Below are 24985 nucleotides of genomic sequence, written 5' to 3'. Positions count from 1 at the left end.
CGAAGGAAACAATCCTTCAAGGTTATTTTAGTTGGTGTTTTCCCTTTGTCCCCTCTTTTATTTGCCAGTCCTGGTGGCAGAGCAATTTGTACAGTATATATACCATAGCACTAGACATGGAACCGAGGAGATCCATCTGAAACCATTGACAACTCTTGTTTGTATTGACCTGTGCTCAGGTTAAACTGGTGAGTTTTAAGATGGAATCATTATCAGTTTCTATATCCCCAGTGTCATTCGCTCAACCTTTTCCAGTCTGTACCATATGCCAGTGAGAATGAGATGTACCAGGAGCTCTAGACATCATATTTGTGTAATTTCACCTACAGTTAGACTCCAAGAAATGACTAAAGGTGAAGAAAGTTTATGTCTGTAATGAAAGCAGCCACTTGGATTTGGTACTTAGGGAGTTTACAGTATAAATGGGAGAGGAGCAGAACAATGCTCCTGGGTGCTGCTACTCTGTGTTTGCTCAGGCAGACCCAAGTATGAACACAGCCTTCATCCTACAACCATTGAACTCATGGCTATAGGCTTAGAAACCTTTAATTCTTTTCCTTTATGCAAGTTTGTAAGCATGTTTGGCTGAAAGCTGGGATTGAGTACAGACAATCCCATATATACACTATATAATCTCTTTGCCAGGGACTGCTCAAAAGTCACTAGTTTATTTTTATTTGTGTAAAAACTGTATAGCTTTATCACTATCATCCGTAGCAGAGAGCAGCATTTTCATGCCAGGCTGCAGATGGCAGCTCGTGGGTCTCACACAGCAGATCGAATGCTTCCTGCTAAGTTCAGTGGAAGCATTGAGCACTCTTCCCTTGGAGGAGCATCTGCTTCATCTGCTCCATGGAGATGGGATAGGGTATTTTGAATGTTCCTACAGGAATTATCATCTGTTGGCTTAGATTTGGGATGGGGGGGTAAAGTGGGGGGCTTGGAAATCTTTCTGGTGACCCATATGAAAGCATCTTTTCCAAAGAAGGCTTACACTTGTTTTGATTTTCTGTTCCACTTGGGTCAGGAGTCCACAGAATGGACTGAATGGGACACCAGCGGGGTGATTCCTTGGAGCTAATTATTCCCAAAATACATATTAATAAATGGCTGAGAAACATTCCTGAGCAACCTCAACTAAATCAAATATAGAACAAAGAAATATATGAGCGAATGTGGAATGACTTTTAGCAAACTTCAAAAGAGAATGCTTGCTGATATCAAGTTTAATAGATCTTTCCATTTCCCTTTACATGAAACACAATAAACTGAAGGTATCTGTACCTGGTGTCCCAAGGGGGGCTGGGATTAGTCTCTGTGCGTGTTTTGGGATGGATTAAGGGGAGGGGAAAAGAAAGTGCCACTGTAGGTATGAAATCTGAGCTGCCGACTATAAAGATGAGGCTGCTCCTGAACAGTGGGAGCATTTTTAGGAGCAAAGGGATTTTGAGATCAATACTCAAGCTAATTGGGTACCATAAATGTAAGGATACTGAGGACCAAACGCTTCAGAAAATTATGTGAGGTGGCTGTAAGTGGGCAAATGGAACAATCTATCCATGTGAAGGCATTTCCTTTTTAAATACAGGCAGATTAATTGTTGATTTGCCTGGCAAATAAGGGGGTTACTGCTTTGATACATTATTTGCATTCTCGGTAGCATGGCTGTAGTAATTTTTAAAGTATCTTTCTAAGCTTTAGCTCCAGACTGCCATTCCCACAGGTCAGTTGTGGCTTGTATTTTAAAGAGGTTACCAGTTTTACATTTATTGCCTTCATTTCAGTTGTTGTTCCCTTATTTTTGTATTGCAAGACAAGATAAATGTTAAGTGCCTTCTGTTTTTGATGTCCTTCGTTGTACATAGCCAGTCATATATTTTGTTTGTCCTTCTCTTACATGTAAGTAAATCCTCTCTGTTTTCTGCTCATCTCACATCTGCTGTCTTCATCATGTTCCTGTGAGGATCACACACCACTCCTTAGCAGAAGTAACATTTTCTTTTCAAGGAGGAAAGTAAAGATCCTCCAGAGCTGTTCCCACAGGGTTTAATTTCCCTGGCAATAACTGATTTGAAGGTGTTGCTCTTACACCTATGTCAGGTCTGAGGTAGGACACCTGGTTTTATCTTTAAATGCTAGAGAAGGGTGGATAGGACTGCACTGGTTTCTGGTACTGGTTGATCACTCAGAGTCTGTTTCTATTCTGGCTCTGCAGAGCCAAATAACACTTAAGAGGTTTAAGTTGTAGTGCAGTGCTTGGGCAGCAGCCTCAGAGGCAGTGTCCGCGACTTGGCTTGACAAAGCCGTGGCTGATGGGATCTTGGCACTGGCCTTCCTTCTGTGGGAGGTGGGATATAGACACCCAGAGTTCCCCCACAGCCACAGGTCTGATCCCTCTCCAATTGCTTTTGCTTTTTATTATGTTTTCCTTGTACTTCTTCCATCTTCATGTTGCTTTGAATGCTCTTAAATACTACTTTGTAATGCATGTTTTGGTTCCAGTACATCATTCTCCTGAAATATGCTTTTCCATTCCCTGTTTCATCTAACACTGGAGGGATGTCCACTTCACATGACATTCCTCTTGGATACCTTGACTCCCCGTGCAATCCTGGTGTCTTTGTCCTTTTCTCCCCTCTCTCTGTCCTTTGTCACTGCCAGGTGGCCTCCTGGGGACAAGGCGTAGCTGTGGACTTGGCAGTGCTGTGGTTCATTGTTGGACTTGATGATCTTAGTCTTTTCCAGCCTAGACAATTCCATGATTCTTTTTGCTTGGCTTGTGTTTATTGCTGTGTTCATAAAACCACAGTCCAGAGTGAAGACATAAATTTATGGTCCTCTGGTTAGTGTCTCACCTTTGTCTTATTTCCTGACAACTATCTTGCCATCCTTTCAAAGGCTGAATTCAAAACCATTTCTCTTTCCCCCTTTTCAGGTATTTCCTTTCAGGAATTCTACCTGCCACATAAACCTCTGGCTGTGGAGTGACAGTGTGATTTGATAAGCTACTAAGAAAAGCTGATAATACTATTTAGTTAAATCTTTTATATGCTGTTTAACTTAAAAGTACTCCGACACTGGAGTTAGTTTAACCTTTCATCATGTCAAACTCCTGAAGCACAAACGAGTCATTTAGTGCATCAAGACTTTTAAACATAGTGGCAACGCAGAACAAATAACTTTGTAAGGAAAAACTTAGGGAGGAGCAACAGGAACAAGATTTCTGTCTCTTGGCTTTGCTGTTGTACTGAGTGAAACCTTAGTGAGGTTCTCTGCTGCACTCCGACCTGACACTTTCTATTGTGCAAGTGGGAAATGTTCTTCCCGTGTTCTGAGCAGGCACTGAGGAGGGGACTGACCTGCAGAGGTTCCTTCTCAAAATCATTCAGAGATCTCGAGGAGCAAGATGTGAAGTGTTCCATCTTTTAACAGGCACAAGATAGAAAGTGCCTTGTTGTCTAACAGGCATTCTGATTTGATTTTCCACACAGAAGAAACAAAAAGGACCATCTGTGACTGCACTCCCACTTGCATTACTTTGCTTTAGGATTAGCTCAATTGTTTGAATACAGAACTTCCCGTTATAAACCTGTTCCTTTATTGAATCATGTACGGTATCCTACACGACACAAGGGCAGAGGTTTCCCATTCACGTCGTACCTTCCTTCCCCATACAGATATCTGGACTGGGCTTTCCCAGCAGCACCGCATTGTCTGCGGGAGGCAACGGCTTCTCGGGCGGCCAGTGGGTGCGGGGCAAGGCGAACAGCCCCGGCTGCGGGCGAGCGGGAGGAGGCAGCCGCTGGGCTGCGCCTGCAATCGGTGCGTTGCCCCTTTAACTGTGTCCCCGGCCCTCGGGCGTCTCTGTCCAACGCCCACGTCAGCAAATACCTTTTGTTTCTCTCCCGTTCGGGCTCTCGGGGCTGCGGGACCGGCGCGTCGCCTCCAGCCAGCGCCAGCCCCGCCGCGGGGCCGGGATCCCGCACCCACCGCCCGCTCCCTTTGGATCAGCGGCAGCCGCCCGCAGGACCCGCCCGGTGAGTGGCGGTTGTGCTGTGCACCGACAGGTCGGACCGGCCGTCGGGCTGAAGGCGGCGGGGAGCGAGTCCAGCTGCGAGGGCGGCTCCGGGCTCCTCGGGCTGCGGGCTCCGTGCCCTCAGGTTCCCGTGCGCTGCGGGGTCCGTGCGCGGCGGCCCCGCGGAGCCGATCGTGGTTTGGGCTGCGCGGCGTCCTCGGCGGGCGCCATTTGCAGCCCCGGGCGCGGCTGGAGGGAACCGGGCGCGGCAACAAAGGGCTGCGCGGGAGCGGGCGGCGGGGCGCGGCGGGAGGGGCGCCGGCAGCGCGGGGAGGCTGCGGCCAACCTGGGCGGCCGCGACTCGGGACACGCCGGGCGGCGGCGGAGCGGCAGCCGGGGCTCCGGTACCGCGGGCGGCTCCGGGCTGCACGCCCAGCCCAACGCAGCCCAGCCCTGCCCTGCCCTGCCCAGCCAAGCCCTGCGGAGGGCAGCGCACGCTCTCCCGGAGCACCGACGGTCGCGGGCGCTGCGGTGCCCGCCGTAGGATCGGCCCCGCGCAGCCACCAGGCGCCTCCGCGCTTCGGCGGGCGGGTCCGGCGGCGCCGGGCGACCCGGGCGGCCGAGGGCTGAGCGGCCAATGCGGCCGGGCGGGCGGGTGAGTGACGGCGGCCTCCGCCAATGCCGGCCGGGAGGGCTGCGCCCGCTGGAGCACCGCTGCCGCCGCCGCGATGCGCTGTGGCAGAGGCTGCGCCCGCAGCGCGCGGTCCCGGCCCGGAGGCTCCGGTAGGCAACCGTCTGCCGAGGCGGCTTTTCACGGCTGGACATCGGTAACACGTACGATATTCACGTTTCTAAACACAGGCCCAGTGTTAAATAACAGTATTCAGCCCATCCGGTTTAGGTTATCAACGGGTCCCCTTGTTTTTCCTCTAGAACAAGCCATTAGCTCCCCGCGGGCATGGAGATTTCCTCCCATCAGTTTCACCTCCTGGAGCAGCTCAACGAACAGCGGAAGCAGGACTTGTTCTGTGACTGCGATATCCTGGTGGAGGGGAAGGTCTTCAAAGCACATCGCAATGTGCTCTTTGCCAGCAGCGGCTATTTCAAGATGCTGCTCTCACAGAGCTCGAAGGAGACGAGCCAGCCGACTGTAGCCACATTTGAGGTCTTCTCCCCAGAGACGTTTATGGTTATCCTGGACTTTGTGTACTCGGGCATATTGGCATTAACTGGTCAGAACGTGATCGAGGTCATGTCTGCTGCCAGCTATCTGCAGATGACGGATATCCTGAATGTCTGTAAGACATTCATTAAGTCATCCCTGGACATTAATGAGAAGGAGAAGGACCGGTACCTCAGCCTTTCAGCCAAAAGCACAAACAGCGACCCTGCCCGTTCCACCCTGTATTGCTCGAGGAGGAAAGCAAAGAGCAACCCCCGGCGCTCCTACTCCCTCCCGGATGAAAAGGCTGCTGCGGCAAATGAGAACTCATGGAGCAGCTGCCTGTCCTCACCAGTGATCCTGCAGCGGACAGAAACACAGCTCTCCAAGAGAGGCAGAAAGCCAGGCTCGGCGAGGAGACGCCGCAAGCACCTCGGTCTGGCCCAGAGCCGCGACTTTGCGCAGTATAAACCCACGAAGGCTGAGAGGGCCGGTGGCACCGGCAGTGCCTCGGACACCGGCCACATCTCCCGTGTGAGAGAGGAGGTTGAATTTGATGCTGAGAATGATGTTGACCGTGATTATGAGTGTCATGATGGATCGGACACGGTGCCGAAGAGGTGGTCTGTTGCTCATCTGGAACAAGAACTGTCAAGGACGCCTGAGTTAACGGAGTTTAAGGCAGAGGAACTATACACCTCAATGCCCAAGATTTTAGGAGTAATGACTACTTGGAATGAAGGTAAAAAATACAGTTTTGCAAAGATTGTCTTCATTTGGAAGAATTCACATAATCTTTTGAAGAGAATTTGTATGGCTGCAAGAAAACCCAGACGATGCCTAGGCTTGCAGATTGTTTTATCTCCTCAGTTGTAGCACCTGAGACTTTAAAGCCAGAGCAGAGCATGAGAATTGCAACCAGAGAGCTTGACCCAGGTGTTCCATGAAATGAGAGCAATGTGTGGCACATTATCTGGACACACGTAGTGGTTAATGAAGCTTCGTAAGCTGTAACTGACCTGGGGAACTGAATTTCTCCTGTGAGATCCCCAATGCCTGGCAGAGATGGAGGCATTCAGCCTAAATCCAGCCCCAGGCGGTCACAGTAGCAGGTCCTGTCCTTGACAGGATGCTGCATTCCCTCACACACCAAACCAGCTCACACTTCACAACCATTTGGCCATGCTACATAAAGCATCTGACTGACAGCATACGCCCAAAATAAATGTACCTGTATTTCAATACAACTGTGTATTTTTAGGACTCTGTGCATTCTACTATATTAAATAGAGGTTAGAATGTTCAAGCTAAATGGTTAGCTGATGGGACAGTCAGATATGATGACTATAGATAATAGCTTTGTACTTATGACCATGTGTATCTCTAAAGAATACCCTAAGGAAATGCTCTGAAATGGCCATTTAACAAGCTCCGTAAGAAATACTGGCTTTGGGGGGTGGTATTTGGGGATGTTTAGTGACAAACCAAAGGGAAAATTAATCAGAGAATCATAGAATTATTTGGGTTGGAAGGGACCTTAAAGCTCATCCAGTTCCACCCACCTGCCACAGGCAGGGACACCTTCCACTAGAGCAGCTTGCTCCAAGCCCGTGTCTAACCTGGCCTTGAACACTGCCAGGGATGGGGCAGCCACAGCTTCTCTGGGCACCCTGTGCCAGCGCCTCAGCACCCTCACAGGGAAGAGCTTCTGCCTAAGAGCTCATCTCAGTCTCCCCTCTGGCAGGTTAAAGTCATTCTCCTTGTCCTGTTCCTACAGGCCCTTGTCCAAAGCCCCTCTTCAGCTTTCTTACAGTTTTCTTTAGGCACTGGAAGCTGCTCTGAGGTCTCCCTGGAGCCTTCTCTTCTCCAGGCTGAACAGTAATTACTTATTTAAACTGAAAACAACCAAATTACTACACAAAGAATGACTCCGTGTTTCTCTGTCACAGATGACCTACCTCGGATGCGCTTCAAATGCCCGTTCTGCACGCACACGGTGAAACGCCGCGCGGACCTGAAGCGGCACCTTCGGTGTCACACAGGGGAGCGTCCGTATCCTTGCGACGTGTGTGGGAAAAGGTTCACCCGACTGGAGCATTTACGGAACCACTTCCAAACGGTACGGCACCTCTGTCGGAATCTGGCCTGGAAAACCCACAAGGTTTCATTGCTAGCGGCTGTTCGGCCATAGAATCGTAGAATAGTTTGGGTTGGAAAGGACCTTAAGATGATCCAGTTCCAATCCCCCTGCATGGGCAGGGACACCTCACACTAAACCAGGTCACCCAAGGCTCTGTCCAGCCTGGCCTTGAACACCACCAGGGATGGAAGAATCACAACTTCCCTGGGCAGCCCATTCCAGTGCCTCACCACCCTCACAGTAAAGAACTTCTTCCTTATATCCAGTCTAAACTTCCCGTTTAAGTCTGAACCCATCACCCCTTGTCCTATCACTACAGTCCCTAATGAAGAGTCCCTCCCCAGCATCCTTATAGGCCCCCTTCAGACACTGGAAGCTGCTCTGAGGTCTCCATGCAGCTTCTCTTCTCCAGGCTGAACAGCCCCAACTCTCTCAGCCTATCTTCATACAGGAAGTGCTCCAGTCCCCTGATCATCCTCGTGGCCTCCTCTGGACTTGTTCCAACAGTTCCATGTCCTTTTTATGTTGAGGACACCAGAACTGCACACACTGCTCCAGGTGAGGTCTCACGAGGGCAGAGTAGAGGGGCAGGATCACCTCCTTCAACCTGCTGGTCACGCTCCTTTGGATGCAGCCCAGGATACGGTTGCTTTCTGGGCTGCAAGCGCACACTGAAGCCGGCTCATGTTCATTTTCTCATCAACCAGCACCCCAAGTCCTTCTCCTTGGGCTGCTCTGAATCTCTTCTCTGCCCAACCTGTAGCTGTGCCTGGGATTGCTCCCACCCAGGTGTAGGACCTTGCACTTGGCATGGTTAAACTCCATAAGGCTGGCATCAGCCCACCTCACAAGCGTGTCGAGGTCCCTCTGGATGGCATTCCTTCCCTGCAGTATATCAACCAAACCACACAGCTCGGTGTCATCGGCAAACTTGCTGAGGGCGCACTCAATCCCACTGTCCATGTCAGCGACAAAGAGGTTCAACAAGAAAATTTCCAGACCTAATCCCAGGAAAACTGCACCTCAACTTTAATGATTTGTTGTTTAAATTGGCAAATTCCATTTTCAGTTTAATCTTAAAAAAAAAATGATTTGATGAATTTTTCTAAAAACCAAAATAAATTAAAAAAATAAACTTTTTTTTTGCTAAATTCTGACATGTTCCAATTTTACATCACTTTAGATACATCAAGCTGGCAAACTGATCTGCAGGAAGTGCAAGCGCCACGTAACTGAGCTAACAGGATGCGTGGTTCAGCAAGGAACGAGGCGGTACAGACTGTGCCACAAGTGTCTGGCAGAGGCCAATTTTGACAGAGTTCCCGAGGATTTAGATGCAGAACATTCCCCCGTCTCCTCCGCGGGAAACAAACGTCCCAAGTGGGCTCTGGAGGAGGAACAGAAATCGGATGAAGGGACAATGGAGGAACCGTATGATCTGGTTGTTCGCCACGTTGACGACGATGTTCCAGAGGAGGAAGATGAAAAGGTGAAACCAAACCTGAGGTAGATCTATTTGTTCCTGTTGTAGTCGAGATTAAATTACTCCTGTCCTACCAACTAATGCTGGGTTATTACTTTCATTAAAATGAAATATTGCTCCAATTCTAATAGGAGGGGCAAAATACAGACTATGAATGAGTTGGTCTCTACTTACAGACACGCAACAGTGAACTGCTTCTAAATACCATCCAGAGAGTACTTACTGGTTTAGGTTTCATCCCAGAGCTCCTTCTGATAATGGAAGTGCACAGGGCATTCAGTGAGCGTGCTGCCAGCTGAAACCTGTCACTGCCACAGCTTTGTGAGCGGAATCAGGCGAATTCGAGGTCCGGTTTGTAGTATTTAAGGAATATTAAAACCAGAAGTGACTAACACTGACTTAGTTCATTCTGGGTGTTCTTCTAGCAAAGGCCTGTCACCGTATCTGCAAGCAGAGCACTTCACTGTACTCAGCTTGTGGCTGGTGGTGTCCACAGGGCATCTCAGCACTTGTACGAAGTTAAACTTTACCTATATTGATGTCCCGTCTCTCCTTCTCGAGGGCTGGCCGTGAGGAACGGGTTCCATCCCCTCAGGCCCCGGCCGCCCCTCAGCCGCTGTGGAGAACAAAGCCGCCGCAACTCGACGCCTGATTGGCTCATCCCGCTCGCCTGACCCCGGGCCAGCCAATGAGGTGTCAAAGCCGGCGCTGAGGGGCGGTAACCGCGCTCTGCCGGGCTGAGGGGAGCAGGCCGCGGCCGCCATGGCGCTCGGGGCGCGGCGGGGTCGGGCTCTGCTCTGCTGAGGGGACGCCTCGGCCGGTGGCTGCCAGCAGCGCCCGCAGGTGGGTCCAGCCCTCGCTCTTCCTCCCCAGGAGCACTACGTGCTACAGAGGGTGTATATGGAGAGCCCCAGGGCTCCTCCTGAGGAGAGACCCCCTGTAACCACCCCCCCCCACCCAGTGTGAATATCGTCCTTATTTTTGTGTTCTCAAATAGGTGCATTATTATCCTTATTTGCAGAAAAGTCTGCTCACCTCAGCAGAGAGCAAAGTACTTGGTTCACTGGTGTTAAAACTCCGCTGGTCAAAAGTACTCGCACACAAATCATTAATGGTTCCAGTCCAAATTTTGTTTCACATTGGAGCTTTCTCAAAAAATAAAAGGGGTTTTAGGCCTTAATCTTCACAATATGGGAATAAACCCATGTCTGTTTAAGATGGCTTTGTAACAAAACAAAGATGAGACACTACCTCGAGGGGAGGCACCCACGGCACTGACAGTGAAGGGAGCACAGCCTGATGCACTGCTCACCTTTAACTCTCATTTGCCATCCTGTGATTTAAAATAAAGCACTCATGTAATCATTCGTAATTAATTTTGATGAAGTCCATAATCCTTTGACATGAAAGGACTGTGTTGTCCTTTCTAAAGGAAGACAGGGAAGCTGATCCAAATCATCTGCTTTTTAACACAATCAGGTTTCACCATAGTTGGGAGTCAACCGCCTACAAATGTGGAGAATCCCTTTCATTGATGGCAGCAAAGCTGCCTGCTTCTTAGTAATAACAGCAAGCTAATCCTTGCCATTAGGATTCCACGTAGGTATGTATTATGATTCCCTATGAAGATAAGCTGAGAAAGTTGGGGCTGTTCAGCCTGGAGAAGGCTGCATGGAGACCTCAGAGAAGCTTCCAGTGTCTGAAGGGGGCCTATAAGGATGCTGGGGAGGGACTCTTCATTAGGGACTGTAGTGATAGGACAAGGGGTAACGGGTTAAAACTGAAACAGGGGAAGTTTAGATTGGATCTAAGGAAGAAGTTCTTTCCTGTTAGGGTGGTGAGGCACTGGAATGGGATGCCCAGGGAGATTGTGAATGCTCCGTCCCTGGCAGTGCTCAAGGCCAGGTTGGACAGAGCCTTGGATGACCTGGTTTAGTGTGAGGTGTCCCTGCCCATGGCAAGGGGGTTGGAACTGTATGATCCAACCCAAACTATTCTGTGATTCTATGATTCTATGTACATGGTCACATGCTTTAGCATTGCATGCGGGAGTTTATTTACAGCAGTTCAGCACCACCTGCTGGCATGACTTTGTCTGAAGGTGGGGGGGGGGGGTTGGTTTTCCATCAGTACGGTTTAACTGTCCTTTGAATTGTCCGAAATCTGTCTACATTAACTCCAACCCACTGCAAGGGGTTTGGACCCTTTGTATAAAATACGGAGGAGGGATTGCACCTCAGAATTCAAACATTTAAATCTACAAATGAAATCATGTAGTTGAACAGATCTCCTTCCACCCTACAAAAGGGCAGTATTTTAGCTAGCAGCTCCACTAATTTGTCTATTTGGTTTATACAGCACGTAAGACATGCGTCAGCCTTAAGAGCTGACTACCAGCATTCCGAGAGGCTCTCAAACCCTATAGTTCTCTCTTCTTCTCAACATCCCCCCCCAACCCTGCCTAGTTCTTATTTTTCCTGGCATGCAGGTATTTCTCTGTCTCACCATCCTCAAGTCAAAACACAGGCTGACATTCCCCGCAATTACTCCCTTCAGTTGGCTAATTCCTTTGTTACTTCCATGGCATTAGAGTTTAAGAGGCTTCCTCCAGCCAATGACAAGTATTCAGTGGACCATGCTTTTCTTGCTTTAAATATCAATGATGACAAAGACTTCTGGCTTTTCATCTTCACAGATCTGCATGGCCGAATAAGTTATGGCTTTGACCTCTGTGCCCTAGAGAAAGAAGACACAAAAGCATGGATATTATAAATGACATCCCATGTAGCGGTTCATATCAATACTCAGTATTTATCACCTTCTATAAATGCTATCCCAGTTTAACAGCTTTTCCTCCCCAAAAAGCTGTAGCTGCATTTGCTCTGATGAGCAAGAAAGTTGGCACACTAATGCAAGGGCTTGGCCAGGCCAAATAGTGAATAAGTAACTCTTCCCTTACTTTATTGCCTCTTGAATAGTACAAATTCCTCTTCTTACCTCTGACAGAACATGAATATTCCCGTGCCAATACTTAAGTTTAGTGCCTTGCTACCACTCAGATGTGAGTGGATCTCTGGAGAACTTGGAGGTCTGCTTTAAAAGACACCACACCTCCCTATCCCACCCCTAAAATGTCAAAGATGTACAGATGAACCTGCATACCTGAGGGTGTTTGGGTAAAGAGAACTCTTCTCCCCACCTTTAAAGCAAAAAGAAGAGAGGTGGTTGGAATTTGGGTAATATTTACCAAATGTTGTAATTAGTTTCATTGATGAGCATAGGACAGCGAGATTTTCATTTCAAGCCTCAAAGGAAGAAGAGAAGCGCACAGTCCATTTTTCAGAAATCATCAGTGAGCTCCTGCACATCACAGCACTGCAGAGTGTTAGTCTGAAGGCAATATGCGTGTTTTCAGTAACCATATTCATTACTCAAGTCATCATTTAAGCTCACCCAATTGATCTGATTTTGAATTGCATTCGGTCAATGTAAAGCACTTTCACCTCCTGCAGAGAAAGCGAGAGGAGAGACATGTCAGTATCACCTTCAACCTTCAGGCCTCAATTCTCAGTAAATCCCATTTACAAGGGTTATATTCCACTGTTTAGATGGAATCTGAAGCAGCCTCAAAGAGATACATTGCTACTTGGAACATGGAGGCAGCAGAGCCATGTAACCAGAGCTCTGTAATAGCAAATTGGTGTTTGTGGTAATGAAGCTTAACAATTTACTTCTCATAGAACAAATCATAGAATCATAGAATGGTTTGGGTTGGAAAGGACCTTAAGATCATCCAGGTCCAACCCCCCTGCCATGAGCAGGGGCACCTCACACTAAATCATCTCACCCAAGGCTTCGTCCAACGTGGTCTTGAACACTGCCAGGGATGGAGCATTCACAACCTCCCTTGGCAACCCATTCCAGTGCCTCACCACCCTAACAGGAAAGAATTTCCTCCTTATATCAAATCTAATCTTCCCTGTTTCAGTTTTAACCTGTTACCCCTTGTCCTATCACTACAGTCCCTAATGAAGAGTCCCTCCCCAGCATCCCAATAGGCCTCAAGTCTTTCTGCCCTGGTGTTTTCAATTCTCCATGTGTTGTGCTGAAGTGATCTGTTGCATCCCTTTTTCTCCTAAAGCAATACTGAATTCAGAGCTGGTATCAGAGAATAGCCTCAATCTACAAGATAGAAAAAGATCAGAACACTTACCCTGGGTATAAAAAACTCATTAGCGCTGAATTTATACAGCCACTCATCCAAGAAGTGGAAGAGGAGAGACAACATGTCATGGCCTGTGGGGTTGAAGCAGAGAGGACTGTCAGCTGACTCCTGGCAAGAATGCCCAAACATTTTTAAGACTACACATCAGGTATCCTGCTTCTGCTCTATTACAAGATTCAGCTTAGTGATGCTTAAGTAGATTCTAGTTAACTGCAACAACACTACAAGTAAAACTCTGGTACCTTTCTCCCCCCCGAGGTTCATAGAGTTCCAATGAAGCATTTACCTTCTGCCTCCACCTCCACTGTATCCACAGGTTCCACAGTCTCTGTATCAGTCATGTAGCCAAACATGGCCATAACACACTGCTCAAAGGCCTCTTCCAAAGTGTCTCCCCAGGCATGTAGCCTAAAATGACATGGGATAATGTACCAGACTGCAACAAGAAATCCCAACGTAATGTGCAGGTGAGCTATCAGAACATGGAAATTAATGCAGAGCAAGGGAATGAACAAAAGTACTTGCTTTTCTATAACTATGCATTTGAGCAGATTATAGACAGTTTCTGAGAAGAGTTTCTTGGGAAAATATGGAAAATAAATGTTATCAGACCTCAAGAAAGTTCTTTTCTCATATGGTTAATTATGTCTATAAAGGTGAACTACTCAAAAGAAATTTGGTTTAAAAGAAAGATACTAAAAGGAGATTTCAAAAGACATTTCCAAGCAACAGAGGCACAGGAATATTCCACTAGAGAGGAAACCAAGCTTGATTCAGTGCTCCCAAAAGCAAAACCAAAATTGACCATCAAAAACCCCAGTGTGTAATTTCACAGTTCAGTAAGTGTACATCTGCAACCAGACTTCCACAGTTACTCCAGACAAAGCAGCAGAAATAATCCAACTGTCCTGTTGAGAAACCCCATACTTACTGCACATCTGCTGTGTGATCCAGGTCTGAGGGGGAAAGAAAAGGAGAAGGCATGAGATCACCAAACATAGTTAAAAATAAGGATTAAAAAAAAAACAGAAAATCAGATCCTGTTGTTAGAACTTTTTACATTCATTTTCAGATGTGAAATGGGGATTACCTATTTTGAAGTAGATGAGAAAAAGCACAGGTAGAAACTCGGATTATTTTTGCCAAGCACAAAATCAGTGCTTAATGCAATCATGCCAGTGCCCTTGTGTACAGCACTGTGTGCAAAGGATGGCTCTTTTAACACAACAGGCTTCTACATGTTAACTGCAAGAAAAGGAAACTTTAACCAGGAGTAAAGAGCCTTTGCTGAAGTCTGCAGGTCTGGAAGTTATTCATGCAGAGGATGAGATTTGCAAATACTTCCAGCTCAGTGAAGAAATTTAACTGTCCACACCCAAAAAACACCCAGTATGCAAAAAGGAGACTTTAAAAACATACAAAATAGAAGGCAATCTTCACTAAAAAGGTGGGATTAACATCCCAAGCATGTACTGAGTTTTACATGAACATCATTTATATTCACTCAGAGGAACGAAAGAAATACAAAATTACCCCAGGTTGACAGAAACAGAGCTAACTTGACATGTAAAATTCATGCCACACCATGATCGTGGCCTGAAAGGCTCTTCTGATGCTGGTTAGATCCTTCACACACTATTAATGGATTCTCAACAACGGTCTCTAAAGCAAACAAATTCCAGGGGATGTAAAAGAAGAATAAAAGCTCTTCCACTTATGGAAGCGGCGTGACTATTGTAGTACGTCACTGTATTTCTGCACTGCTATCAGAGATCTGAACGCATCCTAAAAATACATATTCTAACAGCAACAGACACTGTCCCTCCAGACAGACACCACTGAAATAGAAAGCACTCAGACACTGAATGGGCTCCTGCCTTAAGCCAGCCCTTGGGCTATCACCCACTGGCTTGACATGTTCTTAGAAGACATTCCAGGGGTGGGGAAATGGAGAGATAATGATCTTGAAGTAATGCATGTAGGAGGGAAAACACCCCAAAGAACACCAACACCCTCCTGAACGACTCTTCCTAGATGAGATACGAGAAATGTCCTCCCTTGCTAAGGAACAGCTTGAAAGGGGAAAGTTTTCAAGGTGAGACTTAACTCATTTATTTTTATCATGCTTTCTTTAGCACCCATAACAAGAAAGGTATTTATTTGTGATAAACACCAGATCTCTCACTTCTATTAATTCAGCTCCAGATGCATCCCACAGTCTAAACACACACAACATGGGTATATTAAGAAACCCCGCGTGTGCCTAAAAAGCAGACCCTCCTTCCCCTCCCTCCCTCTCGCCATCACACTGTCACATGGACACTCACATTCATACTTCTTGTTGAGTGGTGGGTATTTGGCTTTGATCGCCTTCTGCTCCTCAGTCAGGTTGTAGTCCCTCTCATCAGCTGCCATAGCTGCGGGGCTAGAGTCACGCTCCTCACTTCCTGGTGCAAGGAAACATGGCCCCAGCCGCCAGCGCTCCAATCCTGCCTCGCTTCCTGGTGATGCTGCTGCAGAGGAGGGAGAACAGCCGCTCAGTTTGGTTCTTCACTTGGTAGCAGATCGGTAACCAAGATCCTGACGCACGGTGTTCAGTTGTCTGCTCTCAAACCTGTCACTGGGGGAAGCTCAGATTCAGCTCTATGCCACTTGTTAGTTATGTTCAGACACAGGCCCTCCAGACACCACCTTTCTTTCTCCTGGCTGCCTACAACACCAAGCATTTCACTCACCCTCAAGAAAAGTAATAGTGAAACGTAACTAAACATCATTTTTCGTTAGGGAAACAGCAAAAGTCTAGCTTTCTCTTAGGACAAGGGTTGTAGTTAACCTTTCAAACCCAGAAGCACATGCATGGCAAATACAAGTGCTGCACAAGTGCTGGAGGTTTCCTGTACTCCTTTCCTTGCAGAACACATTTGAGGGTTTAACTAAAAACCCAACCATAATGAATGTCATCAAATCCCCATTTAAAAGTCTCATTCTCAGGCTGGATCTTAGTTGCTGTTCCATGCAAGCTTTCATTTGTAAATCTAACAGATATAAACTGGAGAACCTGATTAACTTGAGGCTTGCTAATTCTCCTCCGATTTCCAGATATAGTAACTATTCCATTTCTTTTTGGCATACTCTTAAGCTTGACCCACAGCTGAGCTCAGGACTTCCCCAAACAATGCAAATGACAGATTTACAGATAACACATAGCATCAAGTCTTGCTTTTAATCAGGAGGGCTTCTTATTCTGAGGCTTTCCAGTTTCTATTTTCAGGTGAACATCTAGGTACCTCACAAAGAGGAGCCTGAAATGGAGATGCCAGTGTTCCTCTTGGGGAATAAACCCACGCTTAGCGGTAATAAGCACATTTTTGATTTTAAATCTATTAAATCTTGCATGTGGACAGTCAGATCCAGGACCGACCACCCCAGGTTACCCAGTCAGAACCGGCCACATCCCAAGGAGCTCACTAGTCCACTGAAGCAGCGACAGAAAAGGAAGCGATCAGTGATTACACACAATTAATAACCCCAAAGCAGGTTGAGGATACTCCGAAGGCGCCTGGGCAGCCCTGTGGGGAGGGAGGGAAGGAGGGCCAGGCCTCGGCCCCCACACACGCACCGATTTGGTCCGGTCCGGTCGGGTCGGGTCCCCTATCCACGGCTGTGGTGACCGGAGGAAGCCGCTGCCGCAGCCACGGCCCTTTATGGCTCCGTGACCCGGTTCCCTCCCCGGGCACCGTCCCTCAGCGCGGGGCGCTGCCGCTTTAAGAGCGAGCGAGCGAGCGAGGCCCCCTCCGGAAAATGGCGGCTCCCAGGGGAGCCTCCGCAGCACCCGGCCGCCCTCCCACGTGACCGGCGGGAGCGCTCTCTTGCCCCGTGTCCCCGCCCCTTGCTCCTCGTCGATTGGCTCTTGCGGCCCGGCGGCGGGCGGTGATTGGCCGGCGTTGGCGCGCGAAGGGGTGCGCGGCGCCGGAGCGGCACGCAGCAGGGGCAGGAAACAATAGAGCCGCGGCCGGAGGGACCGAGCCCGGAGCGGAGCCGCCGCCGCCCGCTGAGCCCAGCCCAGCCCAGCCCGGCACCGTCCGCCCCGCGCCCCGCCGCCGCCCCGCTGCTCCCGCCCCGCCATGGCGGACAAGGAAGGTAGGACTCAAGGCACGGTGTAGGCCTCGCGGCGCGGCCTGCTCCGTGAGGCGCGGTTGGGGGGGGGTCTCCCCTCACGGTCCCCACAAGGGCCGCCGGGTTGAGGAGAGCGGGGCCGGCGCCCATCGGTCTCCCCCGGGCCCCTCCGGCATGGCTGGGCCGCGCGGGGGTGGCCTGGGAGAGGGCCCTGCCCGAAGCAGGGTTTCTCCGCCCGCCCCCTTTCGATCCGTTCGTGTCGCACCGGGGGCAGTTTGTGTTCTCCGAGCCCGGTCTGAGCGGGGAGGGCCGCCGGTGTAGTGCAGACAAAGCGGGGGGGGTGTCACTGGGTGGGAGGCCGCTGCGCGCTCCTCTGGCTGGTGGCAGATGGTGAGAGAAATAGGGCAGCAGAAGGAGCTTTGGGAAATGGGGTTTGGGAGCCGGTGGCTGCAGCAGAACCGGTCGGTTCCCTGCCCTCCTGCATTTACACATCGCAATTCCGGTTTCTGTCTCCTGTGCACCGAGGTTCAGAATTCTATTAGGCTGAGCTGATGAAATTTGGCATCGTTCATGTCGGTTCCCAGCCTCACAGCTAGGAACAAGGACTGGCATGTGCAGCAGGGGGGATTGAATCATCTGCGAGTATATATTGCACAGTTATCGGGGAAAATAGTGGAACATAACGCTCCAATAGAGTAGAAAACAGCAAACCAGCGTGTGATGCAGTTGGCTCTGTGATCAATTGCCCGCTCACGGATAATGTGCATAAAGGCTAATCTGAGACATTATTCTTTTACTAAACCTTTAGCAGCCTTTGATGATGCGGTGGAAGAACGTGTGATCAATGAGGAGTATAAAATATGGAAAAAGAATACCCCTTTCTTGTATGATTTGGTAATGACCCATGCTCTGGAGTGGCCCAGCTTGACTGCGCAGTGGCTGCCCGATGTAACCAGGTAAACTCAGCCTTTTTCTCCTTTTTAAAGCAGAATCAGTAGTAAATCTAGCTTCAATTTTTGTGAAAGTAAAACTGTTCCTTTCTGCCTTAATCTCTTTTTGTGTCCTTGCCTTGCCAACAAGATGAGGACTGCGAACAATAGAAAGAGATTTAGGGAAATGTTTTCTGTGTTTCGTGCATTGGATTTCTGTCGTTTCCTTCTGGCAGCTTCACCCTTTAATAAGCAAAAACTTCCTAAACCCCATAACTAGATCTAATTTCTGTATAGCCACCATTTTGACCTGAGCTTCCATAATAATGTTCTCCTTGCAGTGAGCATTCTGCCCCCTCAGCATTGTGCTCAGGAGGAGCTGCTAAAGTCTCAGGGGAAGGAATGCTGCTCTATCAGTGTTGTGCTGTAGGAATTTTAGGTTAAGATCTTGAATTCCATTAAGTGATTCCAGTATCTGAAGGGGGGCTATGCTGGGCATGGACTGTTCATTAGGGACTGTAGTGACAGGACAAGGGGTAACGGGTTAAAATTGAAACAGGGGAAGTTTAGATTGGATCTAAGGAAGAAGTTCTTTACTGTTAGGGTGGTGAGGCACTGGAATGGGTTGCCCAGGGAGGTTGTGAATGCTCCATCCCTGGCAGTGTTCAAGGCCAGGTTGGACAGAGCCTTGGGTGAGATGATTTAGTGTGAGGTGTCCCTGCCCATGGCAGGGGGGTTGGACCTGGATGATCTTAAGGTCCTTTCCAACCCAAACTATTCTTGATTTCCTCTGGAAGAACTGACTTTGGAGCAGAATAGTGCTAACTTTAAAGACTGTTATTAGTCAAACCCTGTTGTAATCAGCTCAGTGTTTCTCTAACTCCCCTTTTGCTCTTCATGTAATTCTTCCCTTGCAGACCTGAAGGCAAAGATTTCAGCATTCACCGACTGGTCCTTGGGACCCACACTTCAGATGAGCAAAATCACCTGGTGATAGCCAGTGTGCAGCTGCCTAACGATGATGCACAGTTTGATGCTTCACACTATGATAGTGAGAAAGGAGGTAAAGGACCCAAGATTTGAGCGTATTTGTCTTTTCTTAAAGTTCAGGCAGCCAAGTTCAGAGTTTATGTCTAAACTAACCCATTTAGTTCTAAGTGGTACCTGACTTTCAGTCAAAAAACCATACTATTTGTCCATTATATAATGTCTTAATAATGATGAAGAAAGAAGGTGGCAGGTTTATTGCAGAAGTGTGCATGTGGGGGAAAACCTCACCCCTCCCTGTTTCTCACCACAAATTGACACTGAATTTCATGGAGTGCTGCTGCTTGGTATTTTTGTTACCATTTTTGCATTACAGACACGCTTCAAGTGAGAAAGTCGCCCCTGTAAAAGAATATTTTCTTTCAGAGGAGGATAGCGTTTCACATGTTCTGCTCTTGTCTGGATTCTGCTGCCTGCTGGCTGTGCCAGCCTCTCTTGAATAAAAGGTTGCTGTGTTTTGTTTGGTATGGCAGACTTGAATTTGATGCTTTCTGTGGGCTTAGTTGGCTGTCAGCATCACTGCAAGCTCACCATCTCTCATGTTTACTTGGTTGAATCAGTCTTTCTGCTTGGTAAAAGTCGTTAATGATCCAATGTTTGCTCTTTTTGCTGGAAGTCTGGATTATTGCAGTTGATATTGCCAGGGTTTTGCTGTGCAATTCTCTGGAATACTGAATTACTGGCACTAAGTAATACTGAATTACTTAGAAAGATAAGGCAGCTTTAGCAAGCCCTGTTCCAGTCCCAGTTCTTACAATGTGGTGCAACGCTTTGTTTTTAGCAGAACTTTGTCTATTCTGAAATGCTGATTTGTGTTATATTTGAAGGGGAATTAACAGAACATCTGTTTCAAATTTACAACACATCTTCATTACAGATTAGAGTTTTGGGCAGAAGACATTTGGGGCTTGTGGTGTTAAGGTCGAAAGAGTAGAATATTCTCAGGAAAAAAAGGGCTTTGACTTAGTAAAAGTGATATTTTGGTGTTGCAAATAGAGACATTTAAAACAACATCCAATTGAAAATGGGGTTCTGCCTGTTAGAGCCGTTCGTTCAAAATAGGTACTTGGTAGTACCAGTGATTGAGTTGTGGATGTTTGTCTTGGTCTGAAACTGGCTTCTTATTTGCAACTCCTGAATTATTCTTCCAGAGTTTGGGGGCTTCGGATCAGTCAGTGGAAAAATCGAAATTGAAATCAAGATAAACCACGAGGGGGAAGTGAACAGAGCACGTTACATGCCACAGAACCCATGCATCATCGCCACGAAGACTCCATCCAGTGATGTCCTTGTCTTTGATTACACCAAGCACCCTTCTAAACCAGGTGTCTGCTTCTTTGTTATGCCTGTGCTTCAGAGTTCAGCCAGCCCTTCAAGCATGGTTGATGTAGTGAAAAAGAGGTTCTCTGACTCCTCTGTAGATACTGTAGCTCTAATTTAGACTGGACTGACTGCTTCTGGACCATCCAGCCACACGCACACACACAAAAAGGCAGCTTGGAATGATCTGCAGTGTGCTTTTATTAAGCTAAGAAGACAAACTGAGTTGTCTCAGTGTATTCTGTTTTAATGAGGTGATTTTTCAGCCAGAGAAAATGCTCAAAAGGTAGAGAGAGGGATCCTGTTGAAAATATCAAAGCAAAGATCAGTAAAGCATGGTGAAGCTCAATGGTTGGTATTCCAGGATGTGCTGGGAATGATACTAGGCACTAGAGTTTTTACATTGCCTCTTTACAGACCCTTCTGGAGAGTGTAACCCTGATCTGCGTCTTCGTGGACACCAGAAGGAAGGTTATGGGCTGTCATGGAACCCAAACCTGAGCGGGCATTTGCTTAGTGCTTCTGATGATCATGTGAGTACCTCATATAGAGTTGGGGTACAACCTGCACCAAGTATCCCTTGGAAAAGGTCAAAACTGGTGCAGTTTTTGAGGGGGAGGAGGTGAGGAGAGTGTCTCCTTCAAAGATAAGTTGTTTTAACTGTTTTTTATATGTTTTAAAGACCATTTGCTTGTGGGATATTAGTGCTGTTCCAAAGGAAGGCAAAGTGGTGGATGCAAAGACCATCTTCACAGGGCATACAGCAGTAGTGGAAGATGTATCTTGGCACCTGCTCCATGAATCTCTTTTTGGATCTGTTGCTGATGATCAGAAGCTCATGATGTAAGTGGGGTAGTGTCTTCAGAAACTGAGTCCTGTCCCTCTTGCTTTCCTATCTGCTCCTCAGTAAAATGGGATATAAATCTTTGTTTCAGTTCCATGTTTTTTCCTTTTACAGTTGGGATACTCGGTCAAACAACACCTCTAAACCTAGTCATTCAGTGGATGCTCACACAGCTGAAGTCAACTGCCTCTCTTTCAATCCCTACAGTGAGTTTATCCTGGCTACAGGATCAGCTGATAAGGTACATCTACCTTGAACTTGGAGCATGGTTAGCTTCTGGTGGCTGAGTGGTTACATCAATGAAAAATGGCTTTCTCCTTTTTTTCCTAGACTGTTGCTTTATGGGACTTGAGGAACTTGAAACTGAAACTGCACTCGTTTGAATCACACAAAGATGAAATATTTCAGGTATAGCAACATGTCTTTGTCTTTTATGCACATAGTTCTAGTTAGCTGTCTGCAGAAATGAAAACCATGTTTTTCCACTCCATGTTTTTATTAAATGCACTTCAACCCTCTTTCATTCTTCTTATCTGCTTATTTTGTGGCTTGTTGTGGAGCTGGATGGTGCTTTCTGGGGGGGGAAGAGCTCCAGTACAAGTAAGAGTGCCCAGCAGGCCAGGGGCAGAATGTAACAAGGAGCTGGTGTAGAGCTTTAACCACCCAGCAGGGTGAAATGCTAGCAGCACTGAGTAGATGTGAATTATTCATGGCAGCGGATTGAAGCAGGGAGGCACAATGAAATGGCTGCAGTGTTTTCAGCTGCTCAGCTTGGTCCTGTTGGAAGGCTTTAGCCAGACCCGTTCAAGAACATTCTGTGACGGTGAACAATTGCTAATTTTGCTGGTGTAAATATAGAATGTTAGCATCATAGGTAGCACATGCAGGGCAGATACAGTATTTCCATCTCATGCCTTACTCGGAAGAGAAATATGCAGAGATTTTTTTTTGTAGAAGGATTACTAGTTAATCCTAGTAGTTACCCCTAAATAAAATTACACATGGAATCCTGAAATGTGGGGTTAGCGTGCGGAATGAGGTGTTCTCTTCTAATCCTGTGATCCTATTAACTGCTATGTTTTGGAGAGATTTAGCTCTAGCAGAAGGACTAAATGTGAGGTTTTGGGCAGTTCAGCTTAATAACTGATTTCTTTTCATGTGTAAACTGTACCTTTTACTTGAGGAATCTGTAGTTTACATTTGTGCAGTCCTCACTAAGGTAAGGGACAGCTCCTGCCCTTGAGAGTTGTTTGCACTTTGTAATACGTGGCCTGTGTTAGAGGAAAGGTTAATGTGGTACCTTTTTGATGCTCAGATGCCTTGTCGTTGTATGAATGTTCACAAACTTGTGTTAGTGTTATTATTGGACATATTATCAATTGGAATTCTCACAGATCATTCATGGTGCAAAACACAGTGGTGTTAGTTGTGAATGTCTGTCATGTTACAGCTTCTCCAAACTAACTTCCTTTCTAAATTCATCCTTGCCTGTAGGTTCAGTGGTCTCCCCATAATGAAACTATCCTGGCCTCCAGTGGCACTGACCGTAGACTAAACGTCTGGGACTTGAGGTAAATCCCAAACTGCTCATGTTGTCCTGACAAGGTGATATTAGGAAATGCATCACACTGCAAAAGCTGAACAACCAACCCCTCACCTTTCCATTTTCCTCTCTTTTTAAACAGTAAAATTGGAGAAGAGCAATCCCCTGAAGATGCTGAGGATGGTCCCCCAGAGCTGTTGGCAAGTCTTTTGAATCTCACTATCTTGATCTATTACTCATCTTTGCAATGGAGATTTGAAAACATTCCCTATTTTTTTTTCTATCCCCAATGCTAGTTTATCCATGGTGGTCACACTGCAAAGATCTCGGACTTCTCCTGGAATCCCAATGAGCCCTGGGTAATTTGTTCTGTATCAGAAGATAATATCATGCAAGTCTGGCAGATGGTAAGTTGTTTGGGAAGGGGCAGGTGAGAGATGCTGTTTTGCTGCCTGGATTTCAGCATCCCTGGTTTTATTTACAGCTCTTGGAATTACTCAGTAGCACTGCATGAATCTCGAAGGGACAGTGAAATCCACTTTAGGTTTGGCTGAAACAATGGTTTACAGATACTTAGAAGTTGGTTTTTTTTATCTATAACTGGTTTCACAGGGGCTTTATTCATACAGTTCTTGTGGAAGATGCTGCTGCTAAGTGGAAGACCTCATAATGTACAGGAAATAGTCTGTTTGTTGAAGTAAATCTTGCAATGATTTAACAAGGCAGATTTCCACAAGCTACAGTAACTTACAGGGGGCTTAGGAAATGTTTTGGAGATGTGGCTGTTCTGAAAAGGATCGTTTGTTTTACTTCTGTAATGTAAATGGCCTTGAGGGACCAGGGATGGGTGATACCTGCAGGTGAAAAGCTGCCAGTTTTTGAACAGTTCTAGCAGATGGAATCCCATTTGCTGCGGTGGGAAATGCTTCTCCAGTTCCTCCATCTCTTGTCTTGCAGGCGGAGAACATCTATAATGATGAAGACCCCGAAGGAAGCGTGGATCCAGAAGGTCAAGGATCCTAGATCACAACCTTTTTCCTCTTTCTAGTCTTTTTCCTTCTCTTCCCTTTCAACCCTGATATTGACTTAACACTGGTTTTGAGACACACGTAGACTTTGTGTTCAGCCATCCTTCTGTAGATACCATCAACAGGCTTTTTAACCCAGACAGTGAGTACCCCGTGAGGGCTTAGCCCAGTGCAGCAGCCACCATGCTGTAGCTCCTCAGCCGTATTCCTCTTGCACATAGGGCTGGCTGTCCCATTTTCACTGCCTTCATCACACAGAGCAGAGTTGGGTTTTGTTGGTTTTTCTTCTGTCTTTAGCTTGCTTCAGCTGCAGACTTTTGTCTCATTTGAAAGGTTAAATCAGTAGAGCTACTAGAGTGTGCTTGAGCCAATGGAGATGATACAAGAGTTAATCCACTGGCAGGTCAGAGTGTGGAAGGTGTCATCCTCTTCAGCACAACTCTGAAGTCTTGGGATTCCTTTAATCTGTACCTTGTGGATTTTTCTGCCTCTGCAGATACAGGCTTGCAGATTCTGACGTGAAGTTAAATTTCTTCCTGTATCTTTTGGTCTCTACTGATAATTCTGGGTTTTTCATTCCTTCCTTCCTTTCCCTTTTCTCCCATCTGCTGGGTGACAGCGGTTTGCATTCCTTAGCTATTCCTGCAGAGCATCATTCACCTTCCATGTATTTTGCTCTATTGTGTGTTTCTTGAGCTGTGTTTTCACATCTATTTCTTTCCTTTCTGTGAAATGGTTTTTAAGACTTGGGGCCCCCAGGTTGTAAAGGTGTCTGTTTATACCAGCTGATGTATCACAGATGGCATGCCCAGTAACCTCCAACACCATTGGTAGCTGGTATGTGTAAAGCAAATCAAACATGGATGAGCTACTTGTTTTAGGAGTTTAGTCCTTGACCACTAGTTTCTGCACATCTTCACTAGGGTGTCCTGTTCCACCAGCAGCCTGTTACTCTCCATGCTCCTCATGACTAACTGCGTGTAAGTGCTTCAGATGGAATAAATTTTTTCTACGTAAGTGCTGTGGAGCTTTGGGCTGATGTTTTTGTTGTGCTGATGTTTTCCTTCTGCCTTAAACTCCCTTTGTGGAGAGGAAAATGCACCTCTCTTCAGAAAGCAGAGTGTGAGCTTTGC

General features: G+C 47.1%; 3 protein-coding genes and 1 long non-coding RNA gene across 7 annotated transcripts; 2 read left to right on the top strand and 2 right to left on the bottom strand.

Annotated features, from left to right (window-relative positions):
* The first annotated feature begins 3923 nt into the window (after positions 1-3923).
* On the top strand, positions 3924-8951 carry LOC134172003 (zinc finger and BTB domain-containing protein 8A-like). 2 transcript variants are annotated; one of them, XM_062634695.1, is made up of 4 exons: positions 3924-4037; positions 4949-5919; positions 7127-7296; positions 8501-8951. In XM_062634695.1, the coding sequence occupies exons 2-4, from the start codon at positions 4974-4976 to the stop codon at positions 8825-8827; spliced, it is 1443 nt and encodes a 480-aa protein (XP_062490679.1). In that variant the 5' UTR covers positions 3924-4037; positions 4949-4973; the 3' UTR covers positions 8828-8951. The 2 variants fall into 2 exon arrangements, with proteins under 2 accessions (XP_062490679.1, XP_062490680.1); XM_062634696.1 differs by lacking the exons at positions 3924-4037; positions 8501-8951 and adding an exon at positions 8317-8427 and having other exon boundaries at positions 4937-5919; positions 7127-7372.
* Positions 7216-9340, bottom strand: LOC134172007 (uncharacterized). Its single transcript, XR_009967801.1, has 3 exons — positions 9240-9340; positions 9024-9117; positions 7216-7322 (listed from the first exon to the last, which is right to left on the bottom strand). It is a non-coding gene; the product is annotated as an uncharacterized LOC134172007 (long non-coding RNA).
* A 1492-nt stretch (positions 9341-10832) lies between these two features.
* ZBTB8OS (zinc finger and BTB domain containing 8 opposite strand) lies at positions 10833-16860 on the bottom strand. Of its 3 annotated transcripts, XM_062634700.1 has the most exons (8): positions 16645-16860; positions 15353-15538; positions 13957-13981; positions 13312-13433; positions 13014-13096; positions 12254-12306; positions 11963-11999; positions 10833-11536 (listed from the first exon to the last, which is right to left on the bottom strand). In XM_062634700.1, the coding sequence occupies exons 2-8, from the start codon at positions 15438-15440 to the stop codon at positions 11450-11452; spliced, it is 495 nt and encodes a 164-aa protein (XP_062490684.1). In that variant the 5' UTR covers positions 15441-15538; positions 16645-16860; the 3' UTR covers positions 10833-11449. The 3 variants fall into 3 exon arrangements, with proteins under 3 accessions (XP_062490684.1, XP_062490686.1, XP_062490685.1); XM_062634702.1 differs by lacking the exons at positions 12254-12306; positions 16645-16860; XM_062634701.1 differs by lacking the exons at positions 13957-13981; positions 16645-16860 and having other exon boundaries at positions 15353-15492.
* Positions 16861-17001: 141 nt separating this feature from the next.
* Positions 17002-24869, top strand: RBBP4 (RB binding protein 4, chromatin remodeling factor). Its single transcript, XM_062634699.1, has 12 exons — positions 17002-17165; positions 17950-18097; positions 18988-19133; positions 20269-20442; positions 20855-20970; positions 21120-21280; positions 21396-21522; positions 21612-21689; positions 22776-22852; positions 22967-23024; positions 23121-23231; positions 23782-24869. Exons 1-12 carry the CDS (start codon positions 17150-17152, stop codon positions 23845-23847), a joined length of 1278 nt encoding a protein of 425 aa, XP_062490683.1. The 5' UTR covers positions 17002-17149; the 3' UTR covers positions 23848-24869.
* Positions 24870-24985: the final 116 nt, after the last annotated feature.

Source organism: Pezoporus occidentalis, unplaced genomic scaffold (assembly GCF_034315485.1).
Source record: "Pezoporus occidentalis ecotype Australia unplaced genomic scaffold, CSIRO_AGI_Poc_V1 ctg436, whole genome shotgun sequence".
In the NCBI taxonomy this organism is placed as follows: domain Eukaryota; kingdom Metazoa; phylum Chordata; class Aves; order Psittaciformes; family Psittacidae; genus Pezoporus; species Pezoporus occidentalis.
Note: the sequence above shows the minus strand (reverse complement) of the source record. Positions and strands in the feature narration are given on the sequence as shown.

Excerpts from the sequence above, each read along its gene's own strand:
- LOC134172003 (XM_062634695.1), top strand. The coding sequence starts at position 4,974 with ATGGAGATTTCCTCCCATCAGTTTCACCTCCTGGAGCAGCTCAACGAA. Across the intron at positions 5,920-7,126 it reads AATGACTACTTGGAATGAAG|ATGACCTACCTCGGATGCGC; the intron begins GTAAAAAATACA and ends TCTCTGTCACAG. Across the intron at positions 7,297-8,500 it reads TACGGAACCACTTCCAAACG|ATACATCAAGCTGGCAAACT; the intron begins GTACGGCACCTC and ends ACATCACTTTAG.
- RBBP4 (XM_062634699.1), top strand. Across the intron at positions 19,134-20,268 it reads CTATGATAGTGAGAAAGGAG|AGTTTGGGGGCTTCGGATCA; the intron begins GTAAAGGACCCA and ends TTATTCTTCCAG. Across the intron at positions 23,232-23,781 it reads TCATGCAAGTCTGGCAGATG|GCGGAGAACATCTATAATGA; the intron begins GTAAGTTGTTTG and ends CTTGTCTTGCAG.
- ZBTB8OS (XM_062634700.1), bottom strand. The coding sequence starts at position 15,440 with ATGGCAGCTGATGAGAGGGACTACAACCTGACTGAGGAGCAGAAGGCG. Across the intron at positions 12,000-12,253 it reads TTCAAAATCAGATCAATTGG|GTGGGGAGAAGAGTTCTCTT; the intron begins GTGAGCTTAAAT and ends TTTGCTTTAAAG. Across the intron at positions 11,537-11,962 it reads CTTTACCCAAACACCCTCAG|GGCACAGAGGTCAAAGCCAT; the intron begins GTATGCAGGTTC and ends TTCTTTCTCTAG.